Source organism: Cinclus cinclus, chromosome 1, assembly GCF_963662255.1.
Source record: "Cinclus cinclus chromosome 1, bCinCin1.1, whole genome shotgun sequence".
In the NCBI taxonomy this organism is placed as follows: Eukaryota; Metazoa; Chordata; class Aves; order Passeriformes; family Cinclidae; genus Cinclus; species Cinclus cinclus.
Window position 1 is genome coordinate 118,058,593 of NC_085046.1, and position 17,432 is coordinate 118,076,024.

At 39.5% G+C, this 17,432-nt stretch overlaps 1 protein-coding gene across 1 annotated transcript in view; it reads right to left on the reverse strand.

Annotated features, from left to right (window-relative positions):
• Positions 1-17,432, reverse strand: part of CPA6 (carboxypeptidase A6) — a 57,082-nt gene that overhangs the window by 26,784 nt on the left and 12,866 nt on the right. The window contains exons 3-4 of the mRNA XM_062514449.1: positions 4,046-4,170; positions 516-630 (exon numbers count right to left, since the gene is read on the reverse strand). Coding sequence (XP_062370433.1) covers positions 516-630; positions 4,046-4,170 — 240 coding nt within the window. The remainder of the gene's footprint in view (positions 1-515; positions 631-4,045; positions 4,171-17,432) is intronic.

The window sequence follows — 17,432 nt, forward strand, 5'->3', positions numbered from 1 at the left end:
GACTCAATGCTACCTGCAGTATTTGTTTCACAGGCGCCAGATCTTGTGGTGTAGCACTCTCCATGCTCAGCTTAGTGACTTTGTTTAGGTGCAGACTGAAACTGTATATGTGAGCACACTAAAATCAACAGGAATTATTTATCCAGCCATCACCCAGGATAGTATCCCTCATAAATGAGTTTGTATCTAAGTGTTTTTACGTATTTCTACCTTATGTGCAAACACTTCAGCATTTACTCATATTGCTTAGTTAAATGACTCAGTTTCAATCACTCATTGAAATTTCTTATTCCTCCACAGTAAAAGAACCACTGAAGAAAGTTACATGTAAAGATAAGCCTTGAATACAAATATTATTTTTTTATCCCTAAGGAAGTGCCTATTTTTGAAGAAGAAACACTTAGAACACTCCTGAAGATGGACAGGTAACCAGAACTTGTAGAGGGAATGAAACCTTAGCCTTGCTAAATAAAACATTGCAGTAGATAAGAGGAACAACATGAATTTTAATGTACCTCTTCCAGGGAGTGGTACACTTCATAGTTATACCCAGAGAGGGACCTTCGATTCCTATGGGACCTCCCTCCAGTTTGGTTTTCTATTGCTTGCTGTAGGTCTGATATGAGAATCCTAGGTGAAAAAAAGATAGTGGTATTACTGAAAAACTTGAAGAACACACAAGCTAAATCAGAACAACAATCATGTTTAGCATAAATATAGTAGAAGTAAACCATCCCAACTTTACTTCATCTCTTACATTTTGACAGTGGAGTGCTTCAGGCTCACTTGAATATAAGCTGCCAAATAAATACTCCAGCTGCTTTGAAATGTAGCAGTGCCTTCAAAACCACAATAAGCTTGTTAAATAACTAAAACAGGGTGATGTAAATAATGTAGCCAATGTGAAGAAGCATCCACTTTCATTTGTTTGAGCAGCATTTACTGTCTTCTTTTATAATTCAATTATACTGTGTGATCACGGATCTTCAAAACCTGATTTCAAACAATTTCAAAAATCTTTTTAAGCTTAGGAAATCATGGACACACTTCCTCTTGGGAGTGGCATGGAACATTACATATAGCTACAAGTTGTAAAGGCAAATCAAAAAAATCAAGAACTTGGTAACACTATCATTCTGTCTGAAACAAGAAAAAACAGAAAACAAAAAATCTAAAGTGGACTTCGTTGTTTAGATTATCTACTCTGCTGTAGTTGTTTGCTGGTTTTGACAAAATAACTCAGGAAAAATATGAAAAATACAAAGTGAAATTTAAATATACTTACGTAAAAAGTGAGAGGTTCTTTGCACTGAGCAAAATGCAGGAAGAGTTGTGCAATCTGAAACTTTCCTTTTGTCTTATGGCAAAAATAAAAAATGTCACAAATACAAAACTATAATTTAGAAAACATCTAAAAATAATTATAATGAAGAAGTTGAAGCATCCATCCATCCTACCAGACAGTGGCAGAAGCTGGGAATATTGTCACGGATATCTGTAACAATGTTACAGTAAAACTGAGAGTCATCCTTGTATGCCTTCTCCTAAAGTATGGCAATATGTAATCACCATGCCACTAATTCACTGTTCCCATAAAAAGACAGTCACATTCAACCTTTTACATTTTTATAGACATTAGCTTCTGTGATTGGAAAAAGATGGAAAGAAATGGCATTTGCACAACCATTACAGCTCTGCTCCTAACTCAGCTGTGAAGCAGATGCCTCAAAGGTAATAGGTCTATCTACATATAGAATCAAAGTAAAGGTTATTCTCATCTTCCAATGCATTAGTGAAGTAGTTGTATAATTAGGAATTACATTGTTCTACATCAGCAACATTGATTAAGCAAACTAAAGGATTATAGTCTTGACTTGCAAGGTGCTATATATATTATGAGACCAGTACTGTAAAGCTGTTAAAGGAGGGATTTTATTCAAGTCATTAGGGCATCTAATATTAAAAAAAAAAAAAAATGCTGGATTGCTTTGCAGAATTCTGATTAGTATAAGCACCTACCAGAATCAAGCTCACTCTGTCAACTTATGCATCTGTACCTCTAAGTGAGATTTGATAATTTCTATTTACTTTTAAATGACTGTGTAGAGTGTGTGCTTATAACACAAAGGCTTTTAAGTCCCCCAGGTCTGAATGCAATGTAAGTGGCTTCTTTACCAGAAAACTCACAACTGAGGCATCTTGGTGCAGAGAGTTTATTTGATGCCTGGCTTGTTTTCATGGCCATCTTGTCATGAAGTCAAACCCTAAGAGAGATAAGCTTGTTTTACAGGCAAGTGCTGGTCATTATTAGCAGTGCTGAAATGCTTCCTAATTTTGAAATCTGTCATAATTTAGGTAAGCATCACTGCATCAAGCTGAAATTTTACCTGGAGTTTGGCTCAGACTTCTCTAGTTCCAAAAGGGATGTAGAAATTTAACTCCATTGTAGTATGTGGTAAAAAAAAATAATTAAAAAATTATGAAAATCAGCCATATGAAAAGGAGCTGTACAAAATCTTGGCTGTGAAGCTGCACTTCAGCTCAGGGCTGTGGTCCTCACCCCAGCTGTGCTGTGGGCATGGCTGTACTTGGCCAGGCTGCTCCTGCAGCTCCCTGACTATGGCTGTTATTGCTCTCATGGTGAATCCTCCTGGCTCCTGTGGAGTTACACATCTCAGGAGGCTTGTCAGGACAAGCACATGCTTATCGAGGCTTTGCAGGGTTTTGCTCCTAATGCTCCAAACGGGCAGCAAGGAGAATAAGAGGGAGGGCAGAGGACAAATCTGGACCTGGTAAAATGCTGCCCAGTTTCCTTCCAAGTGCACATAACTTGTGTGCCAAAAGTCAGAGAGATTTTCTCTGCAGAAGATTAATCCAGTGTTGTGCTAGCATTTGCAGCATGTTTTTGAGGTGAACTGCAGAGATGTTTTGCTCTGGCAGATCTTGCCCTTGCACATTGCTTTGGAACGCAAGCAGAGGTCTTCAAGTACAGAGAGTGTTTATAACACATATAAAATGTCCTTCTGTCATTTCATTAAAGGTGATTACTGTGAGCAGGAACAGCAGCAGACGTGAATAAAACTGCTGGGTCACAGTAATTAGGGAACATTTTTTATAAGCACAGGAAAACAATTAGAAAAATCCCCATCCCAGTTTTAAACATAAACAAAACCAAAGCAGTTCTGAACCCACATGAAAGTCACTCTGAACTGCAGCTATAGAGCTTGTGTACTTAATTTCCTTATGTTTGTTTCTGTATTTTTAGAACAGCTAATTAAGAGGAGAGCATTGTTATAATTAAAATGGGATTCTCATGACGACTATACACATGTATACATAAATACATCTACAGTATGATTTACACCATCCTTTTTATCACTGAGAAATAAGTATAAATAACTTCATGTAGGTCTTGATTCTGCAAATGTTTGAGAACTCATCAGCTGATTGTTCAGATGCTTAGACATGTCATTGAGAAGGCTTGAAAGACAAGATCATTACTCTTATCCAGTATATCATAGGATAAATAAGAAAGGGTAAGTACACTCCAAAACTGCCTTGAATTTTTTCAAGTAGAACTGTAAATGATATGTAAACCTAAGTGTGCATTTGTACTGTTTGACTTGCATTGGTCACTAGGAATGGAGAATAATAGAAGTAGTTCCTGTATAACTGATGGAGAAGTTTTGCCTCTGCATTTGCAGCTCACTTGTAAATAAACTTTCCTTATGCTAAATAAAGCAAGAGGAAAAGCAGACTGCGGAATTAGTAATTACCAACCCTTTCTTAACAGATGTGATTCCACATACTTTGAAAACACTTCAGCTTGACTCCAAAGGAGGACATTTAATTAAAGTTGCCTGCCTGTGGGAGATTTTCTGCTCTGCCATTAAAGCAGTTGTTTCCCTGGCCATGCCTAGTTGTCTGCCAGCCTAATTGCTGTGAGGTGGAAGGTATTTTTGAGCACACTTGGCATGGTAGGTGCAGACCTGCCCTGAAGGCCAGGTCTCTGGAGTGAGGCGTGGGAAGTGAAGCATGGGCTTACGTGTACTGGACGTTTTCTTGCTGGAGGAAGGGCAGCAGGCTCCGTGTCGTGTTCTGCGGTACTCGCACATCAGCGACTGCACCTTCGACGATGTGGAAGGGGCTGCTGGGCTGCCACAAGTCCACCTGTAGTGCAGGAACCAACCTGTAATTCACATGCATTCAGTGTAGGTGGGGAAGTCCAGAAGAAGGCACGCTTGAAGGTAGGGCAAAGCCTCTAGGCATGGTAGAGACAATAAAACTGCATCGGCTGGTCCAGATCGACACCTAGGCTAACGGAGCAGATTTTGAGGATTGATCATGTCCAGTTTACCACAACTCTCCTGGGAGATTTGCCAATGGGAACGGAGAGCAGTCTTCAGAATATGCCTCCCCAAACAGATCAAAACAGTCTACTTCCAGTTTCATCCACCTCTTCAGACTGCTATACATTCCCAATGTATTAGCTCCTATGCAGTCCACAAGTATTTTTTATTTTGCGAGGCATTTTCTGTGTTCAGTAGGGCAGCAAAAAATGCTAAAGAGATATAGAAAGCATAGCACATAGCAGTGTTATTTGCGAAATGTACTCGAGTTTTATTCTCGATAATAACCTGATCAGAGGTCAATAACAGGTGATCAAGACAATAAATACACAATAATTTTGTATTAAATGTCAAAATAACAGGATTAAGGTAATCAGATTATTACAATCTTGTAAAAAATCATAGCTACTGAACAATAACAGTATTGTTATTGTGCTATCTGTATCTGTTCATACCTAAGGGTTGTTTCATGTCCATTTTTACTTCCTGTTGTTGCCAAATCTGAAATACACTTATAAATTTTAGGCCCGGACATGAATTTTCAAGAAAGCAAGAAAATTTGCAAATCCCTTTTTCAAAGGGATTTGAAACTCAAGTGTTCTGCACCCTGTAGTAAAATTGTGTACTAGCACATACTCTTCAACAGAGGTGAGCACAGCTCCTCCTCAGCCAGTGTGATGACAGTGCAAAGCACACAAGTCAACAAAACTCTTTCCAGAGCTTCTGGATATTCACAGGACATTATAAATGGGAGTTTCAGCAACAATCTCTGTATCAACATGACTAACAGGCATGTCGAGGTCCACAGGCCTTAAAAATACGTTTGTGAGCTGAATGCAAGGAGGGAAATTGGTACTGACTACATGTCCACACATTTCTTAAGAGAATTTAAGTATTAATACTTGATATATGTATTTTGGTTTTTGTCTTGTCTTTTCTGTTTTATTGCAATCAGCTGTGTCAGGCTGCACTGATGAAGCTGTTGATACAGCTCATGAGGGTCCACTGCTTTCCAGGTATCTTAAAAGATTTTTATAATCTGTACTTAAAAAGCTCCTCACTTCTTTCATGCCATAGAAGCTATTTTTAAAATCAAATGCATTTACCTGGTCTTGCTATGGACCTTATTTGCAGCAGGAGTGCAATGTGGCAATAGGGAGATTACAGGGAGACAGGTTTAGTTCTCACCATTTCTCAAATGGCCCTGAGTAAGAATATTCAGATTACTAAGAGGGCATCTGATACTGAACCTCTTCAAGCAGTGGTGACCTCAGCCCAGTTAATCCAATTAAATGTCTGCTACTTTGGAAGGAGCAGAACTGAAACACAGGGCCAGCCTCTTCTTGTTCTTGCCAAAACCACTCTTTGTTTCATGCTGCCACAATATGGTCTCTGGTCCCAAGTCATAGTGGTGGGTGGGTGCAGCATCTTTTGAAGTCTAACACCAGGACTGGCAAAGTTCATGAGGCTTGGGAAGCTGACAGCAGCTAGGACAGATGGTCAGTAGAAACCAAAGTCATGAATTAAATGGTGCTAAATGCTGCTTACAAATAAAGATCGTCTCATTGTGCTAACACCCTATGTTTGTTAATTCATCTGGTCTTCCATATTTTGATAAATTATAGGCACCCAGTGAAATTCCCCCCTAATTCAACATGGGTAATTTCACACATGGTTAATTAGATATGTGTATTTGACTTTTAAGATTTATTCCTAAAAATATACATCAGAAAGGGTAATTTTTTTGCTCTTAGAGTAACAGTCTATCAATCAACTCAGCTTGAGCCGTCTTTATAAAAATAACAGATTGTTATGTACAAGCTAAGAACAACTGAAGTGAAGTGTCTCCTGGCCAACTGCAATATCTAAGCAAAACAAAACTGGAATAGAAAAAACAAACCCCAACAAATCCCAACTGATATACACCTGAAACATGTCTTTGTTCTTGACAGTTACTCAGGATTTATTTTGGTGAAACTCTCCATCACCATGGATGGGATAAACCAACCAATATTCACACTATTAGTTATAACATCACCAGACTCTTTAAGTTTCTGAGGTATTCTAATTGTTCCTCACATTTCTGGCTATAAGTGATCATAAAAAGCAGAAGCAATCTTCTTTTAACTAATGAAATCTGTGGCATATTGCCACTATCCTCTTTCGGTGAAAATGCGGTATTTCACTCCTGGCATTGTCCTGGAAGTGAGACAAAAAAATCCCATATTTAGAATACAAATCATTCCACTTAATCTCAGTTCCTTGTTTGGGTAGTTTGGCTTCTTTTGACTCCCACTTCTCTTTCTTTGCAATGTAAACGAAGCAGTCAGTGCTTCTCTGGGAGATGTTACCTGTGTTATCTGTGTTAATCTGTGATACCAGATTACCACTCCAGTCACTGGCTGGATTTTGCCTTATAAAGCATATAACAAGCAGCATGTTTCTGCAACAGACATCTTATATATATATTGCAGCTGTCAGCTTGTCCTTGGTGTGACAAGCACATGAAAACTGACAAATAGAAGATGGATTTCAGAGCAAGCATGTTTGGACTGAGCAAGTCCAGCTATCCTCTACTCACTGTCATCTTCAGAACACTTCATCACTGCATCTCCCACGGCTACTGAGGGTCTTATTGAAGTCATCACTCTTATTTCAACACCATTCCTCTCACAAATATGCCTTGGATTTCCATGCTGGGCTCTGCTGGGTAGTGAGTGGCAGTGAAACAAATTGCTGTCCTATCCTCTTCACCCTCTGTACTGTTACCCCCACACACTACACATGAGCCTTTATACAGTATTATGGAGTACCAGTCAGTGCCAAAAGATTTCTATTTGCTGTGTGGGTGGTAGGATTTTCTAGGTGGGAGGAAGATTCTCCAGCTACAAAACAAACTGATGCAGAAATCCTACAAAACTCCCTGAGTGTACAGCCAAATATTTGAACCTCAAAATTCATCTGGTGTCTTGAGGCTAGAGGAAAAGAGCATGTCTGCAAACCTAAATATTCTCATCTCCTTTGCAGAACACTCTTATTTGCACATTTTTTTCTGTCTTTCAAGCAGCAGGTTGCCTTTCAAAGGTGTTGGGATGTGTAAAGCCTCTGGATAATAAGCAGAGCCGAGGCAAAATATTTCAGCATGTTCAGAGTTGGGACCAGGAGACCAATTACTTCGCTCCTGCCACTCAAGTGTGACCATGAGTACCTGTTCTCAGGGGCAGTGGTGGCTCCCCAGATGAACAGTGAATGCTCTTTCCCATAATCTCACTGGAGTCATGAGCATCCTGACTTGCTTTCTATGAGGAAAAAGTAGTGTGTAAGAGCACATGGGCAAATCTCTTTTCCCAAAGCATTTAACCACATTATTGCTTTATTTAATGAAGAAACTGTAAGAGATTATTAATTGTGACTAAATAAAAAGTAGTCTTTTTTAACTGCCTGTTCGTTTTTCAACCTCACTTATTCCAGAAAAGTCCCCGGGGTTCAATTTTTGCCTAGGAAAGCCAGGTTTCCTTGTAGGCAGTTTCTCTTTAAACTGAGGTGTTAAAGGCAGCTCAAATAAATCTATCAACTCTTACCTGGACACCTTCCAAGCTATAGCAACCCTGAATTCATTAGTCATGTCTCTAGGTTTTGGTCAGTACAGTGATGAAAAGTCAGCACAAGGCAAAAGGACAAATATTTTAAACAGATTTGTGTGCTTAACTAATAAAATTCAGAATTCCTTCCAAAGTTAAAATTATGCAAATAATTTTCCAATAATACAAAAACTTTATTAGTATAATCCTTTATCACAAATGGTGTACAGGAAACTCTTTTGCTCTGCCAAGAGAGAGAACAGAACAGGGAGTTTTTTATTCACTAGTTCGGTTTTCCTCCAGCTCATTCCACGCTCATGGAAAGGAAGCCTGGGAAGAAAAGAGTCTCCCCGCTTTCCCCCACAAACTCATGGCTGCATAAATCCCACAGCATTTTTTTTAAATTCAAGTAACTGAAGTAAATTCTCAGCTTCTTTAGACCGTGGGGCTTAGGCTGGCCTTCATAATTAAAGCCATCTTCTTGGGCAGTAGCCTCCAGTTGTCCCTCACTACCTTTTCATAAGCAGATGTTTAATTTCTTCTTCCATTTAGCCTGAAAAGAAGATGCTTAGCGCTCTCATCAAGTCTGCAATTATGTATCTATCAAAAGAGATGATTGATGTTTGTCATGAAAATAACTAGAATAACTTTGCCATAACTTACATTTAGTATCTGAAGAAAATAGTTTATGATTTATCTGTGTTATTTCCCACAAAGACAATAATTTTGTTATATGTTTTATTACCTAGCAATTCCAGTTTTTATTTCTTCTGAGTTGTGTCCAGCAACACATGTGCCAAAGCTGGCCTTCTCCTTAACATCACTATGAACGGATTTCTTTGAGAGATGCTGTCAACTGTAAAGTTCAGAATATAATTATTGTTATGATGCTGTCAGTTGAAATGGCTTGGCATTTCTGAGTCTCTTGGAAAAGGGAATTTGCAGTCAATAATGAAAGCAGGGGTACTCTTTGCTCATGGGCTCTTTCAGGAAATGTGGGTTTCCCATTTATATCCCTGTACTCACGTATAGACACATAAAACCCCTAAGCGGTCATGAAAGTCATTAGATATGTTTTCAATTATAAATTCAACAGTACAAGGCAGAGACTAGAAGTAGAAACCACTTCAGTCTTACTGGTATCATCAGAGGTCTGACCACCTGAGTTTTGATCACATAACACATGGGAAACACAGTCCCTTACATGTATGCACACAAACACCCCTGGCATGCATGTGTACAGTGTGCAACAGCATTTTAGACTTCTGTTGGTACATCTGAAAAGAAAGAGGCATGTGAGAATGATTCTTGTTCACTCTGACACTGCTGCATAATTACAGCAGTGCTGTGGTTCACCTGGAAAGTGCAGAACTGCTCCTCTTGAATGTCTTCACCCTTGCAAATGTCTTCAGGACCAGAACTGATTTCATCCTCACTTGCTCCTGCCAATTAAGGAACTTAATTGACAGTCCTGACCGCCAATCTGCTTCAGCTGCCCTTTAAGTGCTGCAAAATGGTCCAGTGGCAAATCAAGTGTGGAATTCCCTGTGGTTTCTAAAAGCACAAGGTAGTCCCAGTGCAAAGTAATTTAGGTTTCTGATTGAGTGCACTAGACATTTTACTGGCTCTAAATTTTCAGTATTTATTTGCTTTTCAGTGAGGCTGGTAAGAGTAATTGTGCCAATAAATTGGGAATGATTAATGGGATTGCAACAACCATAACACTGGCAGGAACAGAACGTGAACAATGCATAACTTGAAGTTCTGAGTTTTGCAAATCTTTGTGGGACTGTAACGAAGTAATGGTCTTCCCACTCTATTTACACTGGTATAATTTTACACAGGGCTCTACATTGAAAAGAACCTGTAGTCTATGCCTTAAGAGAGTCACTGAGATAAAACTCATACTCAGTTATATAGTAATTGAATATCTGTTCTTGCAAGTACAGATGCCACTGGGCTAAGTATATTTGAAAGGCATGAAAAAGTCTTTAACAGACTCATTTAAAAAAATGGCCAAATCCTTTTTTTATTATTATTATTAAGCTATTTATAGCTTGCTTCAAATTGCAGTTGTTGCTGCACTGCATGGGAAATGGAATAGTAAGCCCTGGATCTGATCCTACTCCCACTGGGGGTGTGCTGATGACTTTGTTGATCTCAGGCTCAGGCTTCCTCAGAGGAAGCAGATTCCTTCCATCTCAGAAAGTCCATGCTTTCTGTGTCTTGTGAGAGCAATACTTTTACTACCTGGGCTATTCTGCTCTATCTTGTATTTTCCCACTTAAGCTTTTCTGCAACAACATTTTCCTTCTGAGCCTGGCAAGTGTTTTCCAAACATGTATTTTGATATATCAATGAACACCCTCTCTTGTCATCTGATGTTCCTTGTGTAACTGAAATATTCTAATATCTGACTAGAACCCAAACCACAAGCTAGGGTAAAATCTAGACTGAAAACTAAAGCATCTGCCTATACAGATATATTTGCTGTTGCTGCAAAGTAAAATGCAGGCAGCCCTGGCTGCTGAGCTAGTTATTTCCTTCTGCAAATAAGAATAGCTCCACTTGGGCTGACAGACTTTCTTATTGCATTTTCAGAAAGGCTTTTGTGCTCTGAAGCCTTTTAAAGCATTTTCCTATGGAGGTGTAAACTATCAGATTTATAGCCAAGTGATCCCTTTCCCCTATGAGACATTTTTTCTAATTCCCTGAACTGCAATGACAGGATCAATTCAGGGATTACAATGGATAAGCAGCTGCTGTAAGGGCTAGAAAACAAACAAAAGGAAATGGAGTTCTGGCTTCAACGCCTGCTAGGCTGGCTTCCCCCAAAGTTGAAGAGGTGCCTGGCTGTGCCCAGGAATTTCTTTTATAAAAACTATTGAAGAATGACTGGTCTAACTCTATTATGCCAGGAATGTTCACAGAGCAGTTGCTTCTTTGCTACCTACACAAACAGTGCCAATCCCAGTCAGGCGTTATGTGATAAAAAGTGCTTGTAGACCACCGATGGAGTAGAAGTTATCAGTCAAGGCTCAAATGAAGTGCTGCTTCAAAACTAATGCATATAAAGGAAAATTCCAGAGCAGATAAACAGAATCTGTTGTGTCTGAGGACCCAAGAAAATCCCTGTTTCTTTGAAAAGCACTTGGGAATGTGACATTTGTTTCTGTCAGTCAGGTCCAACAGAATTAAAACCATGAAAGGACTCATAAATCAGCAAAAGGGTCCTCAAATTGTCTTCTGAACAAGAAAGAGCAGGAGAAAATAGCGGGTCATTGGTGAGATGTACAAAGTAGAGGGACAGCAGATGGACAAGAGGAGGGACAGAGAATGGGCATTAATATTCATGTTACTGTGGCGCTATCATCCTAAGTATTTCCCTTTCATTTGTTGATTACTGTAGTAATTTGGAAATGAATAGGGTGGAACAGTGAATCTGCAAAAAGATATTTCTGGTATTAAACGCTAAGTCAGGATTAAAGATTTGTACCATATCTATATTTATAAGAGCAAAGACTGCAACAGAAAATGTAAAATTCAAGACTGGCACCTGTGATGGCATTACAGCAGCAGCCAATCTAAAAGGTGGATAGCAAGCTATAGCTAGGAAAATAAATACCATGAGTTTGGTCTTGAATTGTCAAAGTGTGAATGTGGTAACTGCACCACTTAATTAGTGGCTTGTCTTCATTTTATTGTCTTCACTCAGAGTCAGGATTAAAATCACGAAGGAGACAAATTTTCTGGTGTTTGGGCTTGGTTGTTTATTAAATCTTATCTAAAGTACAGAGAGTTCTGCAAAACTCCTAGCTACCAGCTAAAAGCAAGCAAAATGGAGGCAAATCTAGCTAGTTACAAGGTTTTTTAAAGTTAAACAATCCAATAAAGACCTAACAACTATTTATTTATACTTTTGACCCAATAACTGAACTCCTGTGACCCGCAGTGCAGCACCAACTGTCCAACCAGAAATTACTGCCTGAAATCACAAAGAAGAAGGAAGAAGAAGACAGAAAAAGACAACATCCCCAAATACTCCATCTTGTCCCAGACCTATTACTATATTCTAAAACCTTCAAATTTAAAACCCTTCACCACGTGAAATCACACGCCTCTATTTCAACTACACACCCGTGATTTTAACTCTATCAATCAAATTTGGAAGCCCTCTCCAAGGCCGCAGGTCACAAGCAGTGTTCTCCAGAGGGTCAGTGCCAGAAAGCACAGAAAGTTCAAAGCTCCCAGGTTTATGGGTTCCAAAGTATTTGCTGCATTTTAGTCTATCACAACCATGTGAAAATACTCCTCAGCACTCGTATGCAAATATACTTGTCGTACATGTATAGTATACTTGCATACTATACATCTTACACGAAAGTCAAGGCAGGAGCTCCACCATCATGTATCCCTGTCCTACTCACTTTCATGTCTACCCCAGTAGACTTTGGCACAAGGTCTGTGCCAAAAGTGTCTAAGGATGTGGGGTGGTGCTGCTGGTAGGAAGCACAGTTGCCAGGGTCTTATATTTCTTCCTCACAGAGACTGCAAGAAATGATGCAGGAACATGCTGGAGCCAAGAGATACCACTGTACACATACTGATGGCATCTGCCAGCTGCTACTGCCTCTGTCACTCAGTGAAAACCAGGAACTGCCATCTCTAGCCTCAAAAAAAAAGCATGGCTCTCTGTTCCCCACCTGCCTCATTTCTTCTGACCTCAGACACGTATTGCCCTAAGAAACAGTTATGCAGAGAAGTGCATGATGCACTAGAGTTTCCTGAGAACTTGTTCTGGAGACATACAGTGAGTGACATACAGTGAGTTCTGGAGTCCTACAGTGAGTGGCTGGTAGGGAGGAGCAGGGAACTCTGCTCAGCCTGGCTGAGGCAAGAGTGGTCTGGGTTGGAGCCCCCTCCTGCTGCTTTGAGGTTGGAATGCAGCTGATCTAACTCAGTATATTTAGGCTTCTATATTTCTTCTTTACCGTAGCTGAGTTGATTGGTTAAATTCATGCATGTTAAGGCAATTTTGCAGAACTCACAGCATAAAAATTTTCATCTGTAGGGCTGGCTATTTTTCTGGCAGTGCAGATCTACATGCTGTGTTCACCCCACCAGGGGAAAAAAAAACAATATTCCATAACCTCAAAGTTAACAGAACCAGCCTATGAAGGAATCAATTTATAATAATGATTAATAATGAAGTACTGTGGGCAGTGGAGCTACGGACCAAAACTAATTTGTGAAAATTACTCAGCAAGTGATTATGACTAATGTGATTTGCCACTGGGCAATTCATGAACAAAAGTAAAATGTGTGGAATGAAACATTCATTATCCATTATTCACTCGTATAGGCAATGGTATTCATACGGTAGCAGAGCCTGGACAATTCGGGTAGAACTCAGGGATTTGTTGCACCAAGTATTATATAGATCCTTTTTTTTTTCTTTCCCCTGTGAAATACGGAGACAAATATTCCTCCTAATGAGCTCCAGATGCTAGGTTTAAGATGTTCTTAGGGACTACACCTTCTGTGTAGTCTTCTTCTGTAGTCTTTTGCTTCTGTAAAAGTGTGTGAATTAACCTTACAGCTCAGGTATTGGTAGAAGAGCAGTCCTGTTTGACATCAAAAGGCTTCCATATAGACTACAAACCCTGAATAGTCCTTCAAATTTTTATATGAATTTTGTGGGTTATGTTTTAGCTCAGCTGTCACTATCCAAGTTATTCAGTGGGGAGACATTCAAAGATACTTCAAATACATCGAGACATATAGCCAAATCCAAGATGATCCTTCAAGGATGTCTCAGCATAGGTTTCTGTAAATCATATTGGGGAAAGTATTCCTTTGGTGTCTGGTGCTTTTCCCAAAAGGGATGGACCTTGCTGACCTCTATGGCATTGGCTTCAGCATGGCAAAAGGCAGACCTCTCACCACTTCCTTCCTTCCGGTGTTAGAGCAGACTGCAAATGACAAAATCTACTCAAGAAAAATCAGTGGTAAGGACAGTAATCAAGAAGCTGGCAGACAAAACAAAATGAGTGAAATGACACACTGCTGTTCTTTCCAATGCCTATTTTCTTCTTGGTTCTTTTCCCTTTGTCCAAATCAGTAGACAATAAGGAACGGTATAATTGCATTTGCCTTATTCTCTGCCTGACAGCAAAATACATTGCCTTTGCAATAGGATCATCAGTATCATTTTTTCAAGCTATGCCCTACAGAAGGATAGGGTCATTTGAACTGAACAGAGAGGAGCTTTTCTTATAATTCTTTGGATTATGAGAGGTTGGCCAGAAGAAAAGTCTAAGTCACTCTGCCTTACAAATGTAAATTTAAAGGCAGAAGGAAATGGCTGAAATGAACACAGAACACCAAAAGTCTGTAGAAAACCTCCCTTGACCAGACACACTGAGGAGGAAGCCTGGGACAGGAGGGATTTTGTTCCCTTTGCCTTATTACCACAGATGGTCTGCTCTGTGCAAGGAAATCCTGAAACAAGCATACAATCTGTTTGTGTAGAAATCTACTCTGTGCTTGCACTGTCCTGGGAATTTATTCAAAATATTTATGTTGTGTATAAGGGGTAAATTGGACTCCCCAAATTACTTTTGCACCGCAATTCCTGTTTGACTAATGGTGGCTAATCCTGACATCCCTAGAGAGTGGAACTTTTGGTCATCTGAAATACACCACATCTCTAACAGACTGACTTCCAGGGTAGAGAAACAGGTCTGAATTGAAACCCAAGTGCACATATTCTTCTCAATTCAACAACAGAAGGGATGCAAGTTTTATTTTTATTGACTTTTCTTGTTCTTATAATACTGACAATGGTAGAGAATACTATCAGGCCATATCATAACTCAGTTTGAAAACTGAATTTTGCACAACACTGAGAAACATAACAAAACTGCAATGTCTTGAAAGGATGCTGGTTTCATCTTTATTTCCCCCATGAGGAACAGAATGTGTGAGTAATGTTACAGGTTGGTATTAATTTCCTGCTCAAACCAGAATAGATTCAAAGGAGATGTGTTTTCAAACCAGTTCTGGTTTTCTGACTCAAAAATGAAAAAATCCAAAGTGCAGTCTTTGTAATTATAGTAATTCATACATCTCTGTTGACACTCCTGCTTATATTTCTGTTTGTCAGGCAGATTGTGTTAAGATGGTAACATGACTATATCTGGGGTTTGTTTGCAGCTTATTTTGCACTATTGAGGGTTTTTTGACTTCTTTTTTTGTGCACTGTCTTCCATTTTCTCCAGAGAATATTATCAACATTGTGCTTAAAGGCTCATATTTAAAAAACAGGGCATGAATCCACTATCCATTGAATTTCAACTCTGGAAGTCTGGGGGTGGGAGAAGGACAGGGGAGAATTCACATGAAGACTTAAAAACTGCAGAACTCCAAATACATGGTTCTCCAGAAGGGCTGATGACTTGCAGTCACAAGTAATTTTTGCTGGTATTGTAAGGACTGGGAATTTCTTAGGAGTGTCATTATTGATCCACTTCTTCATGAGGGAATATCTTGAGATTTTTTTGTGGGGTGGAAATATGATAAATTAATGTTAAACATATCTATTACTTGTTATCCACTTGAGTGGATAACACCCTGTGTTCATGATACTGGGTGTCACTATACTCTCTTTTTTTTTGAGTCTTCCTTTTAACCTCCTCAGCTTAGCTTCTCATCAGAATCAATCATTTTCTAATTAACTAGTCAGATTCTGGTGAAGTTTGCCAAAATTTTATTATCCTGCTCTCGGAGTTACAGTATGCAATTATTTATTCAAGTTTCTACTTCTCCCACTTTGATTTGAAGGAATCTTTTTCTGGGAGCCTAAGGGACCTCTGTAATGAGAAACAGTTACAGGAAGGTGAGTAACCCCTTTGCTTCACAGGGTTTACAATACGAGGAGAAAGGAAAAAACACATGTGCTCCCTCTTTATGTTCCAACAACCGGGGGGGAGAAATTAATGCAAACACCAGCTTCCACGTGTATTGCTTGGGTTTATGGTTAGGTTTTTTCCTAATTGGGAGGAAAACAAGTATCTTTTTGGGGTGTTACAGTAACATTCACAGATGAGGGTCAGGCCCTTAAAAAGCAGAGCAGAAACAAATATGAGACAACATTATTGAGGAGAGTTGGGTTTTACAATGCAGAGTGTGGTAATCCATGGCATCATGACACTGCCTCTGTTGAACACTGAAATTTTTCATGCAACAGGCTGGACGTCTTGAGAATGGGGGCTACAAATTACAGCATCTTGAATGGGGAGCTAACCAAGCACAGTGTTAAAAAATGCAGATGTGATGAAGACAGCCTCAGCTTTCCTACCTAAAGCTAGTAAGGTGTCAATGTCTTGTCTGCTGGAGTATTCAGAGCAGTAACCCTTCTCCTGGGCTGAGATACCTAAGGTAGCACAGTCCTCTTTCTTTAAAAAACAGTAGCAAGAGAGCTCCTTCGTAACTGAACGATGGAAGGGTTTCAGGAGGGGGTGAGAGCTCTTCTTGATATTGTTTTATTTGGTAAGCAGACAGAGGCTCAATTTACTTGTATCTCAGATGTTAACTACTGGACTAGAAAACCATGTGCACCTTCATCTGTTTCTCACTGAGAACACAATCACTTGTGTAAGGTTTCAACAAGAGGCAGAATTATGCCACAGACTGCCTCATAGTTTGCTGGAGTTGAAGGCAGTGAGCAGCCCAAAGCTTTTGCACGTGCTCCAAATGTTAAGGCACTCAACGTATTGATCAAGTTATTATTTCCCTGATTCTGCTCTGGTTAGGCTGTCTTGGTGACTATTAATGAAGCTCATCCCTTTCCCACAGTGCCTGGGGCTGGTGCATGTGCGTGGTACAGTCCTTTGTTCGGGACCATAGACCTGGCTTACAGGTAGCCCCCATCCTCTGAGACAGTGGGCCAGACTGCTGTGGAAAGACTGCTTCTGCCTTCGTAAAGCTGTGCCAGCAAAGCAGCATGCTGCAGAGTGCTCCTGTGCTGCACTGCTGCAGTGGCACTGCTGCTTTTCACTTATATCTGCAGGGAAAGGCCAGGGAAAAAAGATTTTGGCTCGCTATCCTAGACACTCTGTCAAACTGCTTCTAGAAAATTATTCTGCCAATGGGATTCTCAAACTGAAGTCTTTTTCATATTCCTCTGTGTGTTCACAACTTAACTCAGTGTTTTAAATAACACCATTAAGCAGATAATGAAGCAACTAAATACTCTAGCAAGAAGTGGAAGAGCAAACAAAGCAAGTCTACAAGTGTGGCACCTGTATTACTTAAACAAAGTAAGTGTTATTAAATTTGTTAGGCATGATGAATCTAATACCTATGCTATTTTATTGGTAAATTAGGAATTTAATGGGAAAAGACTTCTTTCCAGATAATACAATAATTTGAAGTGCCAAATGAAAGGCAAGTCAGTTAACCCACTACAGTCTTCAAAAAAGATCAGAAAAAGAAGATGAAA